We start from the raw sequence: 16,769 nt of genomic DNA, 5'->3' as shown, positions 1-16,769 counted from the left end.
CACTTCTGAATCCATATTCTTCCAGGACTCATAAAATAATGGAGGAATGGACTGTAACAAATGATGGAAGTACTGTATTTACAACTTCAATCAACACATCCCAGGATAGAGGCAATAAAGGACAGGGGCAACTGGAGCCAAGCTTTGTAGTACCCAATCCTGTATTCAAGCCCTTTATATACAGTTTGTTTTTAAATAAATTGAAACAGTGAAGACATTAGTGTTCATTCTAGCACCCTACACCTGTCACAACCTGTGCAGTTCCACTTTCCTGCCTGGGGTGTCGCTCTCTGCTCCAGTGCTTCTAGCACACTGTGGTCTGAATATCAAGTTGTTGCATCAGCTGAGTATGGTAGACAAACCAGAGCAAAGAGCGACACCCCAGGCAGGGAAGAGGAACTGCACGGGCTGTGACAGGTGCAGGGTGCTAGAATGAACACTAGACATGAACATCGTTTGTCTCCTGTATTAATTATTTCATGCAAGATCAAAATTAGTATGAAATTAGTAAACCCTTTAAACCTTCATGCTTTCTCTCCTATGTGGATTCGCTGATGTCCAGCAAGATGTATTTTCTCCCTAAAGCGTTTCCCACATTCAGAACATGAAAATGGCTTCTCTCCTGTGTGAATTTTTTGATGTCTAACGAGACAATAATTGGTAGTAAAACATTTTCCACAGTCCGAGCAGGAGAACTCTCCTGTGTGAATTTTTTTGTGTTGCATTAGATTTGAATTGGTAGTAAAACACTTCCCACATTCAGAACAAGCAAAGTCCCTTTCACCGGTGTGGATTTTACGATGTAGGGCAAACTGTGATTTCAACCTAAAACATCTTTCACATTCAGGACATGAGAATGGTTTATCGCCTGTGTGGATTCTGTGGTGCAGAAGGAACTGTGATTTCACTCTAAAACATTTCCCACATTCAGAACATGAAAATGGTTTCTCTCCTTTGTGGACTTTCTGATGCTGAAGAAAATGCAATTTCACCCGGAAACGTTCTCCGCAGTCAGAACAGAAAAACGTTTTCTCTGCTGTGTGGATTTTCTGATGCTGAACGAGATGAACATTAGTGATGAAACACTTCCCACAATCGGAACACGAAAAGGGTTTCTCTCCTGTGTGAATTCTCTGATGTCCAACCAGGTGGAGCTTCCTCCTGAAACACTTTCCGCATTCAGAGCACGAGAATGGTTTTTCTCCTGTGTGAATTCTCTTATGTGCAACCAGATTGGTCTTAGTGGTAAAACATTTTCCACACTCTGAACACGAAAATGGTTTCAAGCCTGTGTGAATTTTCTGGTGCGCAATCAGATGAGAGTTTGTAATGAAACATTTCCCACACTGAGGACATGAAAATGGTTTCACACCAGTGTGAATTCTCTGATGCCTGACAAGACATCCATTACTAGTAAAGCATTTCCCACATTCAGAACATGAAAACTCCCCTGTATGAATTTTCTGATGTGTCACGAGCTTGGAATTACTAGTAAAACATTTACCACATATAGCGCATGCAAATTTTCTCTCTCCTGTGTGGATTCTACGATGCATTACAAATTGGGACTTCAGTCTAAAACATTTCCCACACTCTGAACAGGAAAAGGGTTTCTCCCCCGTGTGAATTCTCTGATGCCCAACCAAGTGTAATTTCTTACCAAAACATTTCCCACATTCAGGACAGGAAAATGGTTTCTCCCCATTGTGTTCTTTCTGATGTGCCATAAATTGGGCACTACCAGTTAAACATTTCCCGCATTGGGAACAAATATACTCTTTATATTCGTATAGCTTTTGATCCAAGGATGAATCCACATTGTGAATCTCTGGTTGTGAAGCTTGATGATCATTTTCCTCAAAGTCTGGAAAGCAAGAAAAAACAAAACTGATCACATAAACAATCTAAATACAAATACAATAGAGGGAACTATACATTGAAAATAAAGAGCTTATATAAATTTTACCTCCAAACAACAAGTTGTCAACATTGAGATATTTTCGCATCAGGAAAAAATAATAATTTTTTTTTGGTTCAGGAAATGTAAATAGGGTCCAACAAAATACATTTTTGGAACTTTGCTGGAATGTCACTACTGTTATACACATATTGATGACAACTTGTAAAGGTGGGCAAAGGGACAGCATGGGAAGGCAGGCAAAGGGTCAGCATGGGAAGATGATCATGGTGACAGCCAGAGAAGGTAGCAGATAGCAGGGTAGCGGGGCATAGGGATAGCTGGTGAAGGGACAGAACACTAATAAGGGGGCCCGGAGACACTGCTAATGAACTTCTAAAGTTCCTCTTTCACTGCGTTGCAGCTGGGGCTACTCACATCATAAACCTATTGCCTCCTATTCCTTAGGAGTTTTGCAGTGCACATTCAAGGTCTGACCAATGGAAGCAGCAGGAGGATGGGAGCCTGGGCAGGGACATATGGGAAGGCAGGAAGTACAGCTGGTCCAGAGCTCCTCTGTTGCTGAGGACAGGGGGCCCCGCTTATGGCGCTGATGATGGCGGCGTGCTGATAACAGGTGCCCCCTCTGGTGCTGATGACAGAGGGGACAGCTGCTGCCAGCGACGATGCTCCCAGTCATGAACGGCTTCTTATTCAGAGGCAGACATCTATCTGTAAATAAGAAGCAGTTTGCAACTGAGATCATTGAGATCGACAGTAGCAGGCCTCCTTGTCACTTCATGCCCTATACAACAGTACTGCCTGTATCCCCCCCTGATGGCAGCCTATGCTCAGGGCCAGGTCCCAGCTTTATGGCATAATGTGCATTAAAATTAACTATCATCACCTTGATCGGTTTAGACCTGTCTACTCTTAGACACCAGTAATTGGTTAATATGCCTGACTTGACTGCACAGTTTCCATTGGTTATGCCCATTGCTGACCTCTGCAATCTTTTTGACCACCTCTTCAGTACCAGGGTACCACTATCCATCAGTTTGTGTCGTACTGATGAACTGTGTTGTATAGGGCCTTGGAGCAACAATGCAAATCTAGCTCTATTGGAAATGGGGCTGATATAGGTGAAGATTGTGACTAGCTAACTTAACGTTTCACACCGACCGGTGCTTCTGATTTTTAACTTTGACAGTTAAAGTACAGCACCTATGATGATATCAGCAACCTAAGAAATTCCGATTCCCTTTCTGTAATTCTGAAATAGTAGGCCAATTACAAGATTCCTAAGTCCCATAGATGCAGGTTGTTAGTCACTAAATGCTTGTTTGCTATTGTTATCTCCTAGAGGTGTCACTAGAAATCAGAAGCACCGGTTGGCGTGAAACGTTAGGTTATGCTGGGTACACACTGGCCGATCAATTGATCAACCAATATATCTGCTGGCCATCGGTCAGTGTGTACAGACGATATGTCTGTGAACCACGTCGTTCACAGACATATTGCATTGGTTGTGCTGCACAGCCGATGGACAGATATGTCTGCAGACCTCCCATACACACACAGCAGCAGACGCGGGGAGAGGGGCGGCCCCGCTCCCGACCAGCCCCCCTGCCAGCGGCACCCCCGGTTGCCGGATAGATAATGGTCGTTCAGTGTGTATGAACGCCCATCATCTAAAGATATATCTGCAGATCACTCCATCTGCAGATATATCTTTCAGGTGTGTACCCACCTTAATCTAGTCACTATCTTCACCTGTAGCAGCCCTATTTCCAATGTCACTTTACAGGCTGTGTTTCGAAAATGACAGTAAAGCTGGGTACACAGTGATAGATATATCGCCCGTTATACCTAAAGTGCATCGCCGGGTGTGTACAGCGCATATGTCTGCAAACGACGTTGTGTATACACTTACCAACCGTCAGATAGGTCGGCGGTTGGCCCAACGGCCGACCCGTCGACCTAGTGTGTACCCAGCTTTAGGAGCTGATTGGTTGGTACTTTATCTCAGTCCACTTTCTCTCCAAGGCTTAGCACATAGACCCCCCAAGTGTTTTTAACCTGTAGTTTGTCTGTAGAATCATCTTACATTACCTTACACTTTGCTTGACAGATTCACAATTGGATTATAAACCGATGTGCCCTAATATTGTATGCAGTGCTATTAGATGTCCGATATTTAGGACCTGCCCGTATTATGGGGACTTCCCTGCCTCTGAACAGTTCTCCCAATGACCGCTTTATTCAAAGGATCAACCTACAAGTTCTCACAGGCAGGGGAGAAGGAAAATGGACAATGCCTCATGCACACGTATTGTAGTAATGGGTTAGGAAAAAAACAAGAGCACTATCACTAGCAGCTGGAAAGAGGTTGTCAGCCTGATAAGGTGAACAGACTATAAAATAAGAAAAAGGAACCAGCGCTCTAAATTATACAGTAAAAATTATACAATAAAACTAAAATACTCTTAGAGGATGGATGAGTTATTAATGTAAATATGTATTAAAACATGTAGATAATATAAAATCTAAAATAAGGACAATTAATAAATGGTCACGGTTAAATGAGTCTCATATATATGTCAAGTCATTAGATCACTCATGAAAATATAGCTGAAATTAGGACTTGCGCCAAACGTCCCTTATTAATTCGTATAAGTGGCAGACAGTTAGCAAATGGTGAATCAACAGATCCAGACAGTCCCTTAGCGTAATCGACACCCAGCTTCATCAGAAGCAGCTTCTAATGAAGCTGGGTGTCGATTTCCCAGCGAATCGTGGAAGTAGCCGCTTACCTTTGGTAATCAACCCCATGTTCTTTATACCTGCGGTGGTCTGACCGCTAAACGTTGGTACTCGCTTTGTATTGTATTGTTTGATTGCTTGTAATAACATGTTTTGATGCACTATGGTGCGCCCCCTTTATCTTATTTGGTTCTAGATTTTATTTACTCATGCAGTGGATTCGGGTTCAAAAGGGGAGGACGCCGGTCTTTGAACTCATGTGACCTAAGTGCAAGTGGACCAAGCTGTGGGTTTACAGGTATAACAGCCTCCATGTAAAAAGACATCTAACTGGTAGCAGAAAGCAGACCTTCCTGAAAAGGGCCTCTGGCATAACAAGTTGTACACTACTGGACTACCAGAGTGTGTTTAATGGTAACAGTCCGGAGTCTTTGTGGAAATGTAACAAATGAACGTAGAGAATCTTCATTCTCCATGGAATTTGATGTTGAGATGTTGCAACAACTTCAGCCCATACCTCCTTCTCCTAATACACCACAGTATCTGATGTCTGACAGACTAGCTTAAAGAGAGGAGGACCAAGATGTTCTGGCTAACTCAACAAAATGAAATAAATTATATTTAAATAATAGTCGTTTCCTGTCCTCTCAGCCAAAATACCAAAAAAGAAAAAGAAAAAAGGCCTCATTCAATGATGCCAAGAGGGAATTTTCTGTTCTATGACAAACATCTGCAAGTAGAGGCTGAAGGTAAATCACATTTTTCCTCTGCCAAGAAAATAACTGAATAGCTGGGGGCTCCACTCACAGGTAGCATAAGGATTTGTTAAGGAGTTGAATATTGTCAGTACTAGACCACAGCTGAACTGTTCCGACTTTTGTGATGTCTTTTTATAAATGTTCGTGAAACCTAGGCTTCTATACGTGTTGAGATGGTTACAATACACACCTAAATTCATACTTATATGGACACATGAGCTATAATCATAGCCTTCAAAAAATAAGAAGCTGTGATCATATTTAGATATACAGTAGTCCAATGACCTCTATTATAAAAGGGTCCATAGCAGTGGCGTAACTAGGGCAGGGCGAGCGCGGTATGTGCCCTGGGCGACGTGGGACCGGCGGCGCGGGGGGAGGGTGTGGGGGTTTGGGCGCCGCCGGCCACGGTACCGGCCCGCCCTAGTTAGCCAGTGTAGCGCCAACCGCAGTGTGCGCGGTCAGCGCTACACATTTACACAGGACCGGCGCTAGGCTTCCAGCGCCGGTCCTGTGCTGCACAGCTGAGCCCCTTCCCTCCCCCTGAGCGCTTGCCCAATAGTGCGAGGAGGAGGGTGGCAGGCGGGCGGGCTCAGGCTGTGCATAACACACACATCGCTGCCAGCACGGCAGCGTTGTGTGTGTTATTCAGCAGCCAATGAGAGTCAGATAGACTCTCATTGACTGCTGCGCGCCCACTGCAAGAGCCGGGCTTCCGTCCGGCTCCTGCAGTGGGTAATGGGAGAGATGTCATGACGTCATTACGTCTCTCCCATAATGCATAGCGCGCCAGCCCGGGAGGACTGACGTGCGGCGGCGGGAGCAGTGGCCTGAGCAGGAGCGTGGATTCAGGTAAGTGTATTTTATTTATTTATTTGTAACTTGTGTGTCTGCACTACGGGGGGGGGCTACTACTGGGGACACTGTCACTTGGGGGGGGGCTACTACTACTGGGGACACTATCACTTGGGGGGCTGCTACTACTGGGGACACTATTACTGGGAGGGGCTGCTACTACTGGGGACACTGTCACTTGGGGGGGCTACTACTACTGGGGACACTATCACTTGGGGGGGCTGCTACTACTGGGGACACTATTACTGGGAGGGGCTGCTACTACTGGGGACACTATTACTGGGAGGGCTGCTACTACTGGGGACACTATTACTGGGAGGGCTGCTACTACTGGGGACACCATTACTGGGGGGGTACTACTACTGGGGACACTATCACTTGGGGGGGCTGCTACTACTGGGGACAGTAATCCTGGTATTCATGCCCTGTACACTGTAGACAACATCTGAACACCGCTAATTCCCTATTGCATAGATGAGAAGCTATGTTGCTATCTTTAAATCTGCTAGGCGCCACAATGTGTCCGCAACGCCATACAAGAGGTGGATACAGTACAGTAACCAGCATACATACAATGCGCAGAATGAACGATAGCAGGAGTGCAAAGTAAAAATACAAATTGCAGTAAAACCATAGACAAAGGAGTAATAAGTACAGGGCAAATTGCTGTAGCTGTAATCAGCAGGCAATGGGTTAGTGGCAGGAGAAAGGACAACATAGCCATGATCCTGTACCCAATGTAGGGGCGAGCAGACAGTGTCAGATCCACTGATGTGGAGGAGGAGTCATAAAAGACATGCTACAGTTGGAGGGTGAACTTAGAAGGAAACAAGGAGGGAGAATTATATTGGTTGCTATGGGTAACAACTCCACTTGTCCTCTTTAGAAGGTCTGATGAATCTCCCCCAGGGTGTGTAGGAAGAAGGAGCTACAAGAGGAGTTGAATGGAGGGCTTGTAGGCTATAGTTAAAAGGTGTGTCTTAAAGGAACATGTGTTCCAGAGGAGGGGGGGGGGCACTGCAGAGCAAATCTTGGAGGACATGATCACACCAGAGGTGAGGCAACTGTCAAAGTACCAGTGGAGAGTGAGTGTGGACAAAGAGGACGTTGGATATGTATGTGGGGGAGGAGTGACTAAGGGATTTATATGTAAGGGTGAGGAGTTAAAACTGGCTTCCAAAGGGGATAGGTAGCCAGGGATGGCGAAAAATAAATCCAGTGGGTGACCAATTAGTGGGAGTGTCAGGTGGTCCATTGGGTGAAGTCAAAAGAGGAAGACAGCGGATTACAAGCTGCTCCATCTGTGGAGTTGTCAAGTGAGATATGAGATATGTAAGTTGCTCAGTATGAGGGGAAATGTCAAAGAAAAGGAAGTAGGGTAGCCAGGTGGCAAAGTTGTCTAGAAAGTAGGGGAGGGACCAAGGGGGCAGAAGATGAATGCAACACAAAGGTGAAAAGGGGAGGTGGGGAAGAGGCGGATAGAGTGGACCTCATATGTAGCAGACGGAGAGGGAAGTCTCAAGAGGAAGGAAGGACTCCAGCTTCACCACTTCGTTGGTCACCTGGATGAGGTGTGTAAGAAAGAGAGGGGCCTCTGAGGGATAGAGCCGCAGAGGAAAAAATGCCAGTATAATAAAGGCAGTATAGTAAAAGCAATAATGGCTATTTAATGAGTCATGGAGGCAAAATGGTAATTTGATACATAAAAACAAGATGGTAGTTAAATGCTGAAATAAAATGGTAGCGTAAGTGATGTGGAAAACAAAATGGTACTAATGTGCTGGAAACACAATGGTACTAAATACAGATAGGAAAAAGTGGCAGGGTGAAAATGGGACAGAATGGGAGAAATAACGTTGGCGATTAATGGCAAAATATGCAAAGTAAAACAATAGGTTATATTAAAAAGCAATCAGATCTATTTTTACCCTTGTACTTTCTCTGTTGGCTACTGCTTTAGGCCCTGTATGTAACTGCCCCCCCCCCCTCTTTTTCCCATCCTTTGTTTTCTGTAATTTAAAAAAATAAAAAAGGAAATTATGGTATTTGTTTCTATGATGTCATCTATTGTTATGGTTTCCTTTAATAAATAAAGATTATTATTATTTTTTAAACAATGAGAAAACTGATGGCAATTTGATGCTAGCAAAGCAATGAGTGCCACAACAAAAGTAAAATTAAAAAGGAAGTGAACAAGTGAACTGTCCTGAGGAACAATGAGGAGGGGACAGCAATGGCAAGTCCAGAAAGGTGGGGAAACTGGGGTGAAAGGCTAGATGATGAGTGGAAGGATTCCAAGACTGATGAGATAATTGATTTACAAAGCAGAATGAGCCTTGCCCAGGAGGTCGGTCTCTGGATTCGATGGACAGAGAGGTCAGGAAAACAGTGCTCAGTTTCAGTGTCCTGTGTCCAGTGTGGTGCAGACAGAGGTTCAGTGGGTCCACGAAGTTGTCATATTCATCAGGTTATAGTCCTGGTTATAGCTGGCGTCGTAGTGGGCTAGAGCAGGAACCACTCTGCAGGTCCAGAAGAAGGGCTTGAGATGATTACAGCAGGTTAAACTAAGCAGGTAGCAGGGAGGGTAAAACTCAGACAGCTGGTAAAGCAGGTCAGCAGGCATCCAGGGCAGCTAGGCCAAAGCCACAGACTAAATTACCATAGAACAGCAGCACCATGCTTAGCCGTAGATCCAAGCAGATGGTCAAGAGGTGTGCAGACGGGCATCAACAGTGAAGTCAGAGACCAAGGGTCACTGAATGCTGTGGTGCAAAGCATGAGAACAACCCCATGGAGAGTAGCCCAGTGTCAGAACCGCACCCGCAGTATACAAAGTGGTAGTCTACGATGACCTTTGTGAGCAGATATTATGAGGACCTACCAAGAGGAAGAATGGTAGGTAGGAAGGAGGGCTGAAGAGTGGACCTGGGCTTGTCCAAAGGCTACGGAGTCTCCAGGTTGAAGCAGGACCGCGAGAAGAGCTCGCCAGGCACTTCTACTCAGTCCAACAGCCAGAAATGTGAGAACATATAAGATTGGGTTTCAAGCCAATCTCATGTTTATAGTTTGATAGGAAGGGAAAGGGATGATGATGGAGGATGGTGATGGATGATTATAATTGTTTAATACTGGTGTATGATTGTGTCTACTCACCACACTAGACGTAGCTACTGTGACCATGTCAAATTTCGATATAGGAATTTAATTCTGAACATAAATGTTCACTGGTATTCTACTGTGTAGAATGCTACCAACCATTTAGACCTTGTTTATAAGAGACAGGTATATGAGTGACAATCCAGAGTCTGTCCATCAGAACATACAATGTATAAACTCGGGAGAGATGGGGAGATCCACAGTTATGGCAGTCTAGGCTAATACGATACCATACCACCCACCCACCCACCATGTAAGTACTCACAATGGCTAATGTGTCATTCTCTTTAGATTTTAACCAATAATGTGATATGCCATGGAGAGTTTAATGTGAATGGACACTAGTTGAACTAGATTCCATATTTCCATAGACATACTTTGCTTCAAAAGTTTATTACTGAAATAAGACAGGTAGTGGGGAGTTCGATACCAGTGGGTTTGCCTATTTTAAACATCAGCCAGACCTGTTGGGTCTTTATTGCATAATTGTTACTGTATATCTCACAAACTGTATACCGCTCACTGGTGATTATTGTTTATTAGAGCATCTGCTCTTGAAGATTAAGCAGCATTAGGGTGGCACTGCTAGGCCCATCAGACCATTAAAAGTCTTTTGACAGCATCAACATGAGGAGATTGTCAAGGACTGAACTTTGGATGCACCTACCCTAGATGAGGTTTCTGGTTATATATGAGGTTTATTAAAAGTTAAAACCTGTAGTTTAGAACTCAGGATTAAGTCATATTTCTATGACTTAATGATAACCTTTACTTAGCTACAGCTACAGAAAATAGAAACCATTTTTAGAATATAAACAAGTTTGCAGTAAGTAGTCCAACATAAGTACCTTTTCATTAAGCAACTGTTTGGCTTTCCTCCTTTCTCACCAGAACAGGTAAGGAGGAGAGAACAGATCTTGTGCTTGATACAGCCGATTTTGGCTAGAAGTTATATTGATTTCACTATTTAATGCCCATTAATATAGACCCAAAGTTCCAACTGCTGAGCTTGGTATATAAGAGATGCAAACTCCTTTACTAGCATATGGGCTTGTTGGTGATCTAAGGACTATCAATGACTATCCAACCCAGGGAAAATGCCGATTCCAACCAGGTATTCATTTGAAGATAACCACACACGCGTATGACTATTCAAAGTCTGATATGACCGTCATTCCAGTAAGAGTGTAAAAATTCCAAAAGACTTCTGCTATCCTCCTCTAATAGAGACTGGTGGCTCACGACTCCCTCATTGGTAGCATGTCTTGGCTGGTAATGCACAATGACATGATGTGAGGAGGAGAACAGGGGCTGGTGGCTCCTGATGTATGAGATACACCAGAGAGTGTGGGGAGGAGACTGGTGAGATGTCTAGGCTTGTAACACAAAGTGACATGATGTGAGGGGTAGAGCAGTAGTATAATAGGGGCTGATGGCCCCTGATGTATGAGATACACTAGAGAGTGTGGGGAGGAGACTGGTCAGATTTCTGGCCTGGTAACAAACAATGACATGATGTGAGGAGGAGAGCAGGAGTATAATAGGGGCTGATGGCTCCTGATGTATGAGATACACCAGAGAGTGTGGGGAGGAGACTGGTCAGATCTCTGGGCTGGTAACACACAGTGACATGATGTGAGGAGGAGAGCAGGAGTATAATAGGGGCTGATGGCTCCTGATGTATGAGATACACCAGAGAGTGTGGGGAGGAGACTGGTCAGATCTCTGGGCTGGTAATACACGGTGACATGATGTGAGGGGGAGAGCAGGAATATAATAGGGGCTGATGGCTACTGATGTATGAGATACACCAGAGAGTGTGGGGAGGAGACTGGTCAGATCTCTGGGATGGTAACACACAGTGACATGATGTGAGGGGGAGAGTAGGAGTATAATAGGGGCTGATGGCTCCTGATGTATGAGATACACCAGAGAGTGTGGGGAGGAGACTGGTCAGATCTCTGGGCTGGTAACACACAGTGACATGATGTGAGGGGGAGAGTAGGAGTATAGGGGCTGATGGCTCCTGATGTATGAGATACACCAGAGAGTGTGGGGAGGAGACTGGTCAGATCTCTGGGCTGGTAACACACAGTGACATTATGTGAGGGGGAGAGCAGGAGTATAATAGGGGCTGATGGCTCCTGATGTATGAGATACACCAGAGAGTGTGGGGAGGAGACTGGTCAGATCTCTGGGCTGGTAACACACTGTGACATGATGTGAGGGGGAGAACAGTAGTCTTATAGGAACGCTCTAGTTATTTCTTCATTGGACAGATTGGTTGTAATGAAAGTGGGTGTTAAATAAGAAATTGCTATAATGACACAAGAAGAATATGCAAATATGTTCTGTTTTTGCAAATCACTACTCACCTGTGCTGATATCTGTAGGTATTTCGAAATCTTCAATGTTCAAATATGCGTCTTCTTCTCTGTTAAGATCTGCACCAATATCAACTACCACAATATTCAGATTTTCTTCCTAAGTATTTCACAAAATAATATAATGAACAAACCTAGTTAAACCATAATTTTACAACTAATGATTCAATTATGGAAGTAACTCTCAAAAAATGTAATATGTCCTGATCTTTAGAGGCAAAAACCATGAAAAATAAAAAAAAATCAGTTTTAAATCCTGCTGCAAAATCCCCACTTTTGACACATCAGGACCCATAGTGTGTGACTGGACCCACACACATACATATAAATAAGTAAGATACAACTGAATATAGTATAGGCTGCTTAGCATATCTGCAGTGTAAATGTGATTCTGCCTTTGGACCAGAGCAAAAGGTTCATCATTATATGTAAGTGGTAAAATCAGATTAAATTTGCCCGCTGCTACCTTGTGGACGTCCGTTCATGTGACTGCATTTTCCATCATGTCAGATAACTCTGTCACTCCATTCTGCATAGAATCATTAAGGGACATTGCAATTGCTTTTAGGCTGTACACACTGCCATATCAGGCCACATGCCCATTACCAGCCTTACCAATGTAACAGTGCGTGAGACCATCTTATAATCCTAACAACAACGTTTATTTATATAGCACTTTTCTATAAAAAAAACTCAAAGCACTTTAAATTTCTGGATAAGAAACTATGGGGGACATGTAATATGCTGCATTAGGGAGAATAGTGGTATCAGCGCACGTTATATGCGCTGATACAGCTTCTCCCCCATGTATTAATGTGGGGTTGGTTGGTAAATTACAGGGGCGCTATGCGTCCGTCATTATAGGTGTTCCTATCTCCAAGATGGCGCTCCGATGTGCCACCCAATGTATGAACCTTCAGCGGCACTGACCGTCCCGACAGCTGTAGCTGTCGTTCCCCTATCACCACAGCAAGGACAGCACTGCTCCTGGCTCTAGCGGCTGCCGGCTCCGGGCTGCACGTGAGATCTTGCGATGCTTGGAAGATCTCACTCATGCCCAGTGGAGCCGGCTGAGGAGGAGGATACAGCACATAAGCATTAGGCTGATGTGCAGTGTGCTCTGGCGGGAACTCCCTCCCAACCCCTTCTAATGATTAATCAGGCACTTAGATGTTTTAATTAGTTTAATTTAGCCGATAATTATGTAACTTTGGGGTGTTAAGGCCCCCATACATCAGCAATTGTTTGCAGCAATCGTGCAATTTCCAATCGATTGTGTATAAAAATCTTTCCCTCTTTCAATCGATTGTGGCAATTCTGCAATCGATTGAAAAAGAGAAAGATTTTTATACACCATCGATGGCAAATTGCACGATTGCTGCAATCAATTGCTGATGTATGGGGGCCTATAGTCTGTAAAATGCTGGATAATGGGATAATTGCTGTGGGAGAGATATTGGAGGGTGCTGTATTGATGGCAGGTGTTTTTATGCTTGCAGGTGGGAGTTACAGAAAGTTTTAACGCATTTTTAAAAGTGGCTTAAACTGACACAAAAATCAATTTACAGACATTTCTGTGCAAATACATCTAGAGCATTTCATTTGCTTAAAAAACAAAACAAAAAGAAAACCCAGTTGCTTTCTACCATTTGTTTGCTGTACAAATTTCAGCCATTCGACACCTTTTAAGAGCCGCAATTACTTTGCTTTTGGCCACTAATAGACTTCTATACTGTTATCCAATAATAATTAGCACTTTTTTGGGATACAGGCTGATTTTCCCCATTTTTCCCCACACTTAAAACAGGTATTACCAGCCAGTTACCAAGCGACTAGCGGGATCAGCCTTATCCAATGAATTGCCCGTTAAGCGGGAAGCACACATTCGCGTGATAAGCAAAATTACCATCAAGTTGTGGCTAATTGAATGCGGACCACATAATTGTTAATCCTAACTACATAAAATACCAGGCCATCTTGGGCACACTACAAAGGATAAAATGGCTGGGATTAGCGATACGTGGACATATGATGCTTTAAATGAACACTGATACACATTGGGGAAAAAACAAATACAGAACATAGAAAATACTGGCTACCCATGGCATCATTTGATCCACAGATTGCACTTAACTGCTTCTGCAATCAGGTGCTGCAAGCGGTAATGCAAATACTGCTAGTGGCAGCTCCTCACAGTGGGGGATATGTATCAAGCCTTGGGGAGAGCTAAAGTACCAACCAATCAGCTTCTGTCAATTTCTAGCATAGCCTGTAAAATGACAGTTAAGAACTGATTGGTTGGTATTTCATCGCTCTCCCCCACTGAGAGAGCAGCAGAGGAGGTTCCTACAGCTCTCACGCACTGAGTCACCCCCTGCAGACTCAGCTGCTGGGGTCAGAGGAGCATGTGGCTGAGCGGTGAGTGATATCATCAGAGGCTGCACATATGGGTGGCCCCTCTGACAGCCCTGCCAGGCAATGGACAAGGCTTATTCTCACCAAGGTGGGACAATAATATACCTTCCCCTTGATCCATTCTCTCTCTGTCTATCGTTTTTTAGCATCCAAAGTACAATTCTCAAAGGAACTGCATAAAATGCTTTACTGCAAACTCTGAACTAAATATCATATCTACTTGTCTATTTAGTCTTTTATAATTGTTATTATGTACAATTATAGATTACTAGTATATTGAACCTGGTCACCGTTCTCTTTTTCTGGCCATTTGGAGAGTATAATCGAACCCACAAATGTGATGCTCCGGATACTCAACTAGCTCAAAGGAAGGCCAGTTTTATAGCTTCTCTAATGAGCAAACCCGTTTTCAGCTGTGCTAACATAATTGCACAAGGGTTTTCTAATCATCCATTAGTCTTCTAACGCGCTTAGCAAACACAATGTACCATTAGAACACTGGAGTGATGGTTGCTGGAAATGAGCCTCTATGCACCTATGTAGATATTCCTATAAAAATTAGACGTTTGCAGCTAGTATAGTCATTTACCACATTAACAATGTACAGAGTGTATTTCTGATTAATTTAATGTTATCTTCATCGAAAGACACAGTGCTTTCCTTTCAAAAATAAGGACATTTCTAAGTGACCCCAAACTTTTGAACGGTAGTGTCTATATATATGTGTTTATATATATATATATACACACACACAAACATACACACTGTATATTGTTAGTGTTATTGATTATCTCATTACAAGTATTAGCTTCATTAGTTTGGGTGCGCAGTATTGGTGTATGAGGTTGCAGTGTAATTTTTATAGCTCTGTTCAATATCAATTGTGATTGTCATTATGAATAATTAGTGATTAGCACTAAGCTTTGCTTATTGTTTGTTTTTTTTCTGGGTTCAAAATGAAAAATCAGAAGCTCTATATTGATTCATTTTGATATGGTCCATCATACAGTACCATGCATTTATATTATTTTACTTTACGTCAACTGGATCTTGTTTTATAATGAGTGTTCTGCATAAGATGGCTAAGGACGGAGTATAATTACGGACAAGAAATCAATAGTGTACACACCAGGGCCGGATTTTGGCTTGCTTGGGCTCCAGGGCAACTAAGTGTGGGGGTCCCTGTAAAGCCACACAAAGCCTTCCCCCCCTACCAACTAAACAACACGAGCTTACCCCTCTTCCCCCAAGCTACACGGAGCCTACTGGTCCATCCACGGCGCTGATTACTTACCTGACTTCCCGGCAGAGCTGCTTCCTAGTCCCCTCATCAGTGTGACAGATGTGATGTTTCATGTCACGAGGGGACTCGGGAGCCGTTCTGCACTGTATGCAGAAGCACTGACTATGCTGCTGCATGCACTAGAACACAGAGCCATAGCAGCTGAGCTCCCGTCCGGGAACAGGAGCCACTGGGTACCTGTTCTCGGCAGGGTCACACCGACCCTGTGCGGGGGCCCCTCTGTGTGTGACTGTGCTCTAGTTTCCTCAGTCTCATAGTACAAAAACAGGGACTGCAGTAAATATTGAAAACCACCTTTGTAACAGTGCTGTGTAATATGATGGTGCTAAAGGAATAATGCGAATACTTTGCCATCTGAACATTTAAGGCTTGTGAATGCAAAACATTAGAAATTACTGACAGTGATGAGGCACTTTAAATGTTCTATCACTAGTTCCCAGTAAATTTATCCACATTCTCGTGAATATTGTTTTAGCCCACAAGAATGTGATATGGAACACAGCAGAGGTTCCCAAACTCCACCATTACAATCCAGGTTTTAAGGATATCCATGCTTAAGCACAGGTTATTTTTTATTATTATTACCAGTTATTTATATAGCGCACACATATTCCGCAGCACTTTACATAGATTATTTGGCCATTCACATCAGTCCCTGCCCCAGTGGAGCTTACACTCTATAAGTGACTTAATAAGTACCTCAGTCAATTTGATTTAACCATCTGGACTAAAGAATGGATATCCTTAAAACCTGGACTGTAAAATCAGAGTTTGGGAACCTAAGCAATACAGGAATTCTGTAGCATTTACATCACTTCTCCACAGCATCCAGTGAAACTAAATCAGTCAGTTTATTGAACCAAAATAATTTACATTACTTTGCGACCTTATCTTTGCATACATCTGTACCACACTATGAGAGAACTCATATTTTTTGCTATTCTGTCCAGAAAAGGAAGAAATCGTGTTTGGACCGTGTATAGGGACAATAAATAGGGAAAGGGACTAGGAGGGGGAAAGAGGAACCATATTTTGCCTAGGGCTCATTGGTTCTTAATCCGGCTCTGGGTGAGGGGCTCGGGTAAAGCCTATATGGTCTTCTGACTAAATGATATTGATGCCAAGGAAAAGTAAATCGGCAATAGCAGCCCAAGTTACAATTAATAGTCCAAAATGAGAATTCAAACGATTGTTGCATTAATTAAGAATAAAATAGCTTTAAGGAGTCATTTCTATTG

General features: G+C 43.4%; 1 protein-coding gene across 2 annotated transcripts in view; it reads right to left on the bottom strand.

Annotated features, from left to right (window-relative positions):
* Positions 1-299: 299 nt before the first annotated feature.
* Positions 300-16,769, bottom strand: part of LOC148502456 (uncharacterized) — a 39,774-nt gene continuing 23,304 nt past the window's right edge. For both annotated transcript variants that reach the window (XM_088449871.1, XM_088449872.1), the window contains 2 exons: positions 11,805-11,913; positions 300-1,864 (listed from right to left, as the gene is read on the bottom strand). In XM_088449871.1, the coding sequence (XP_088305997.1) occupies positions 525-1,864; positions 11,805-11,913 (1,449 nt within the window). In that variant the 3' untranslated portion in view covers positions 300-524. The remainder of the gene's footprint in view (positions 1,865-11,804; positions 11,914-16,769) is intronic.

Source organism: Taudactylus pleione, unplaced genomic scaffold, assembly GCF_031769625.1.
Source record: "Taudactylus pleione unplaced genomic scaffold, aTauple2 ptg000497l, whole genome shotgun sequence".
NCBI lineage: Eukaryota > Metazoa > Chordata > Amphibia > Anura > Myobatrachidae > Taudactylus > Taudactylus pleione.
The sequence above is the reverse complement of the archived record's forward strand: the minus strand, read 5'-3'. Positions and strand labels throughout refer to the sequence as shown.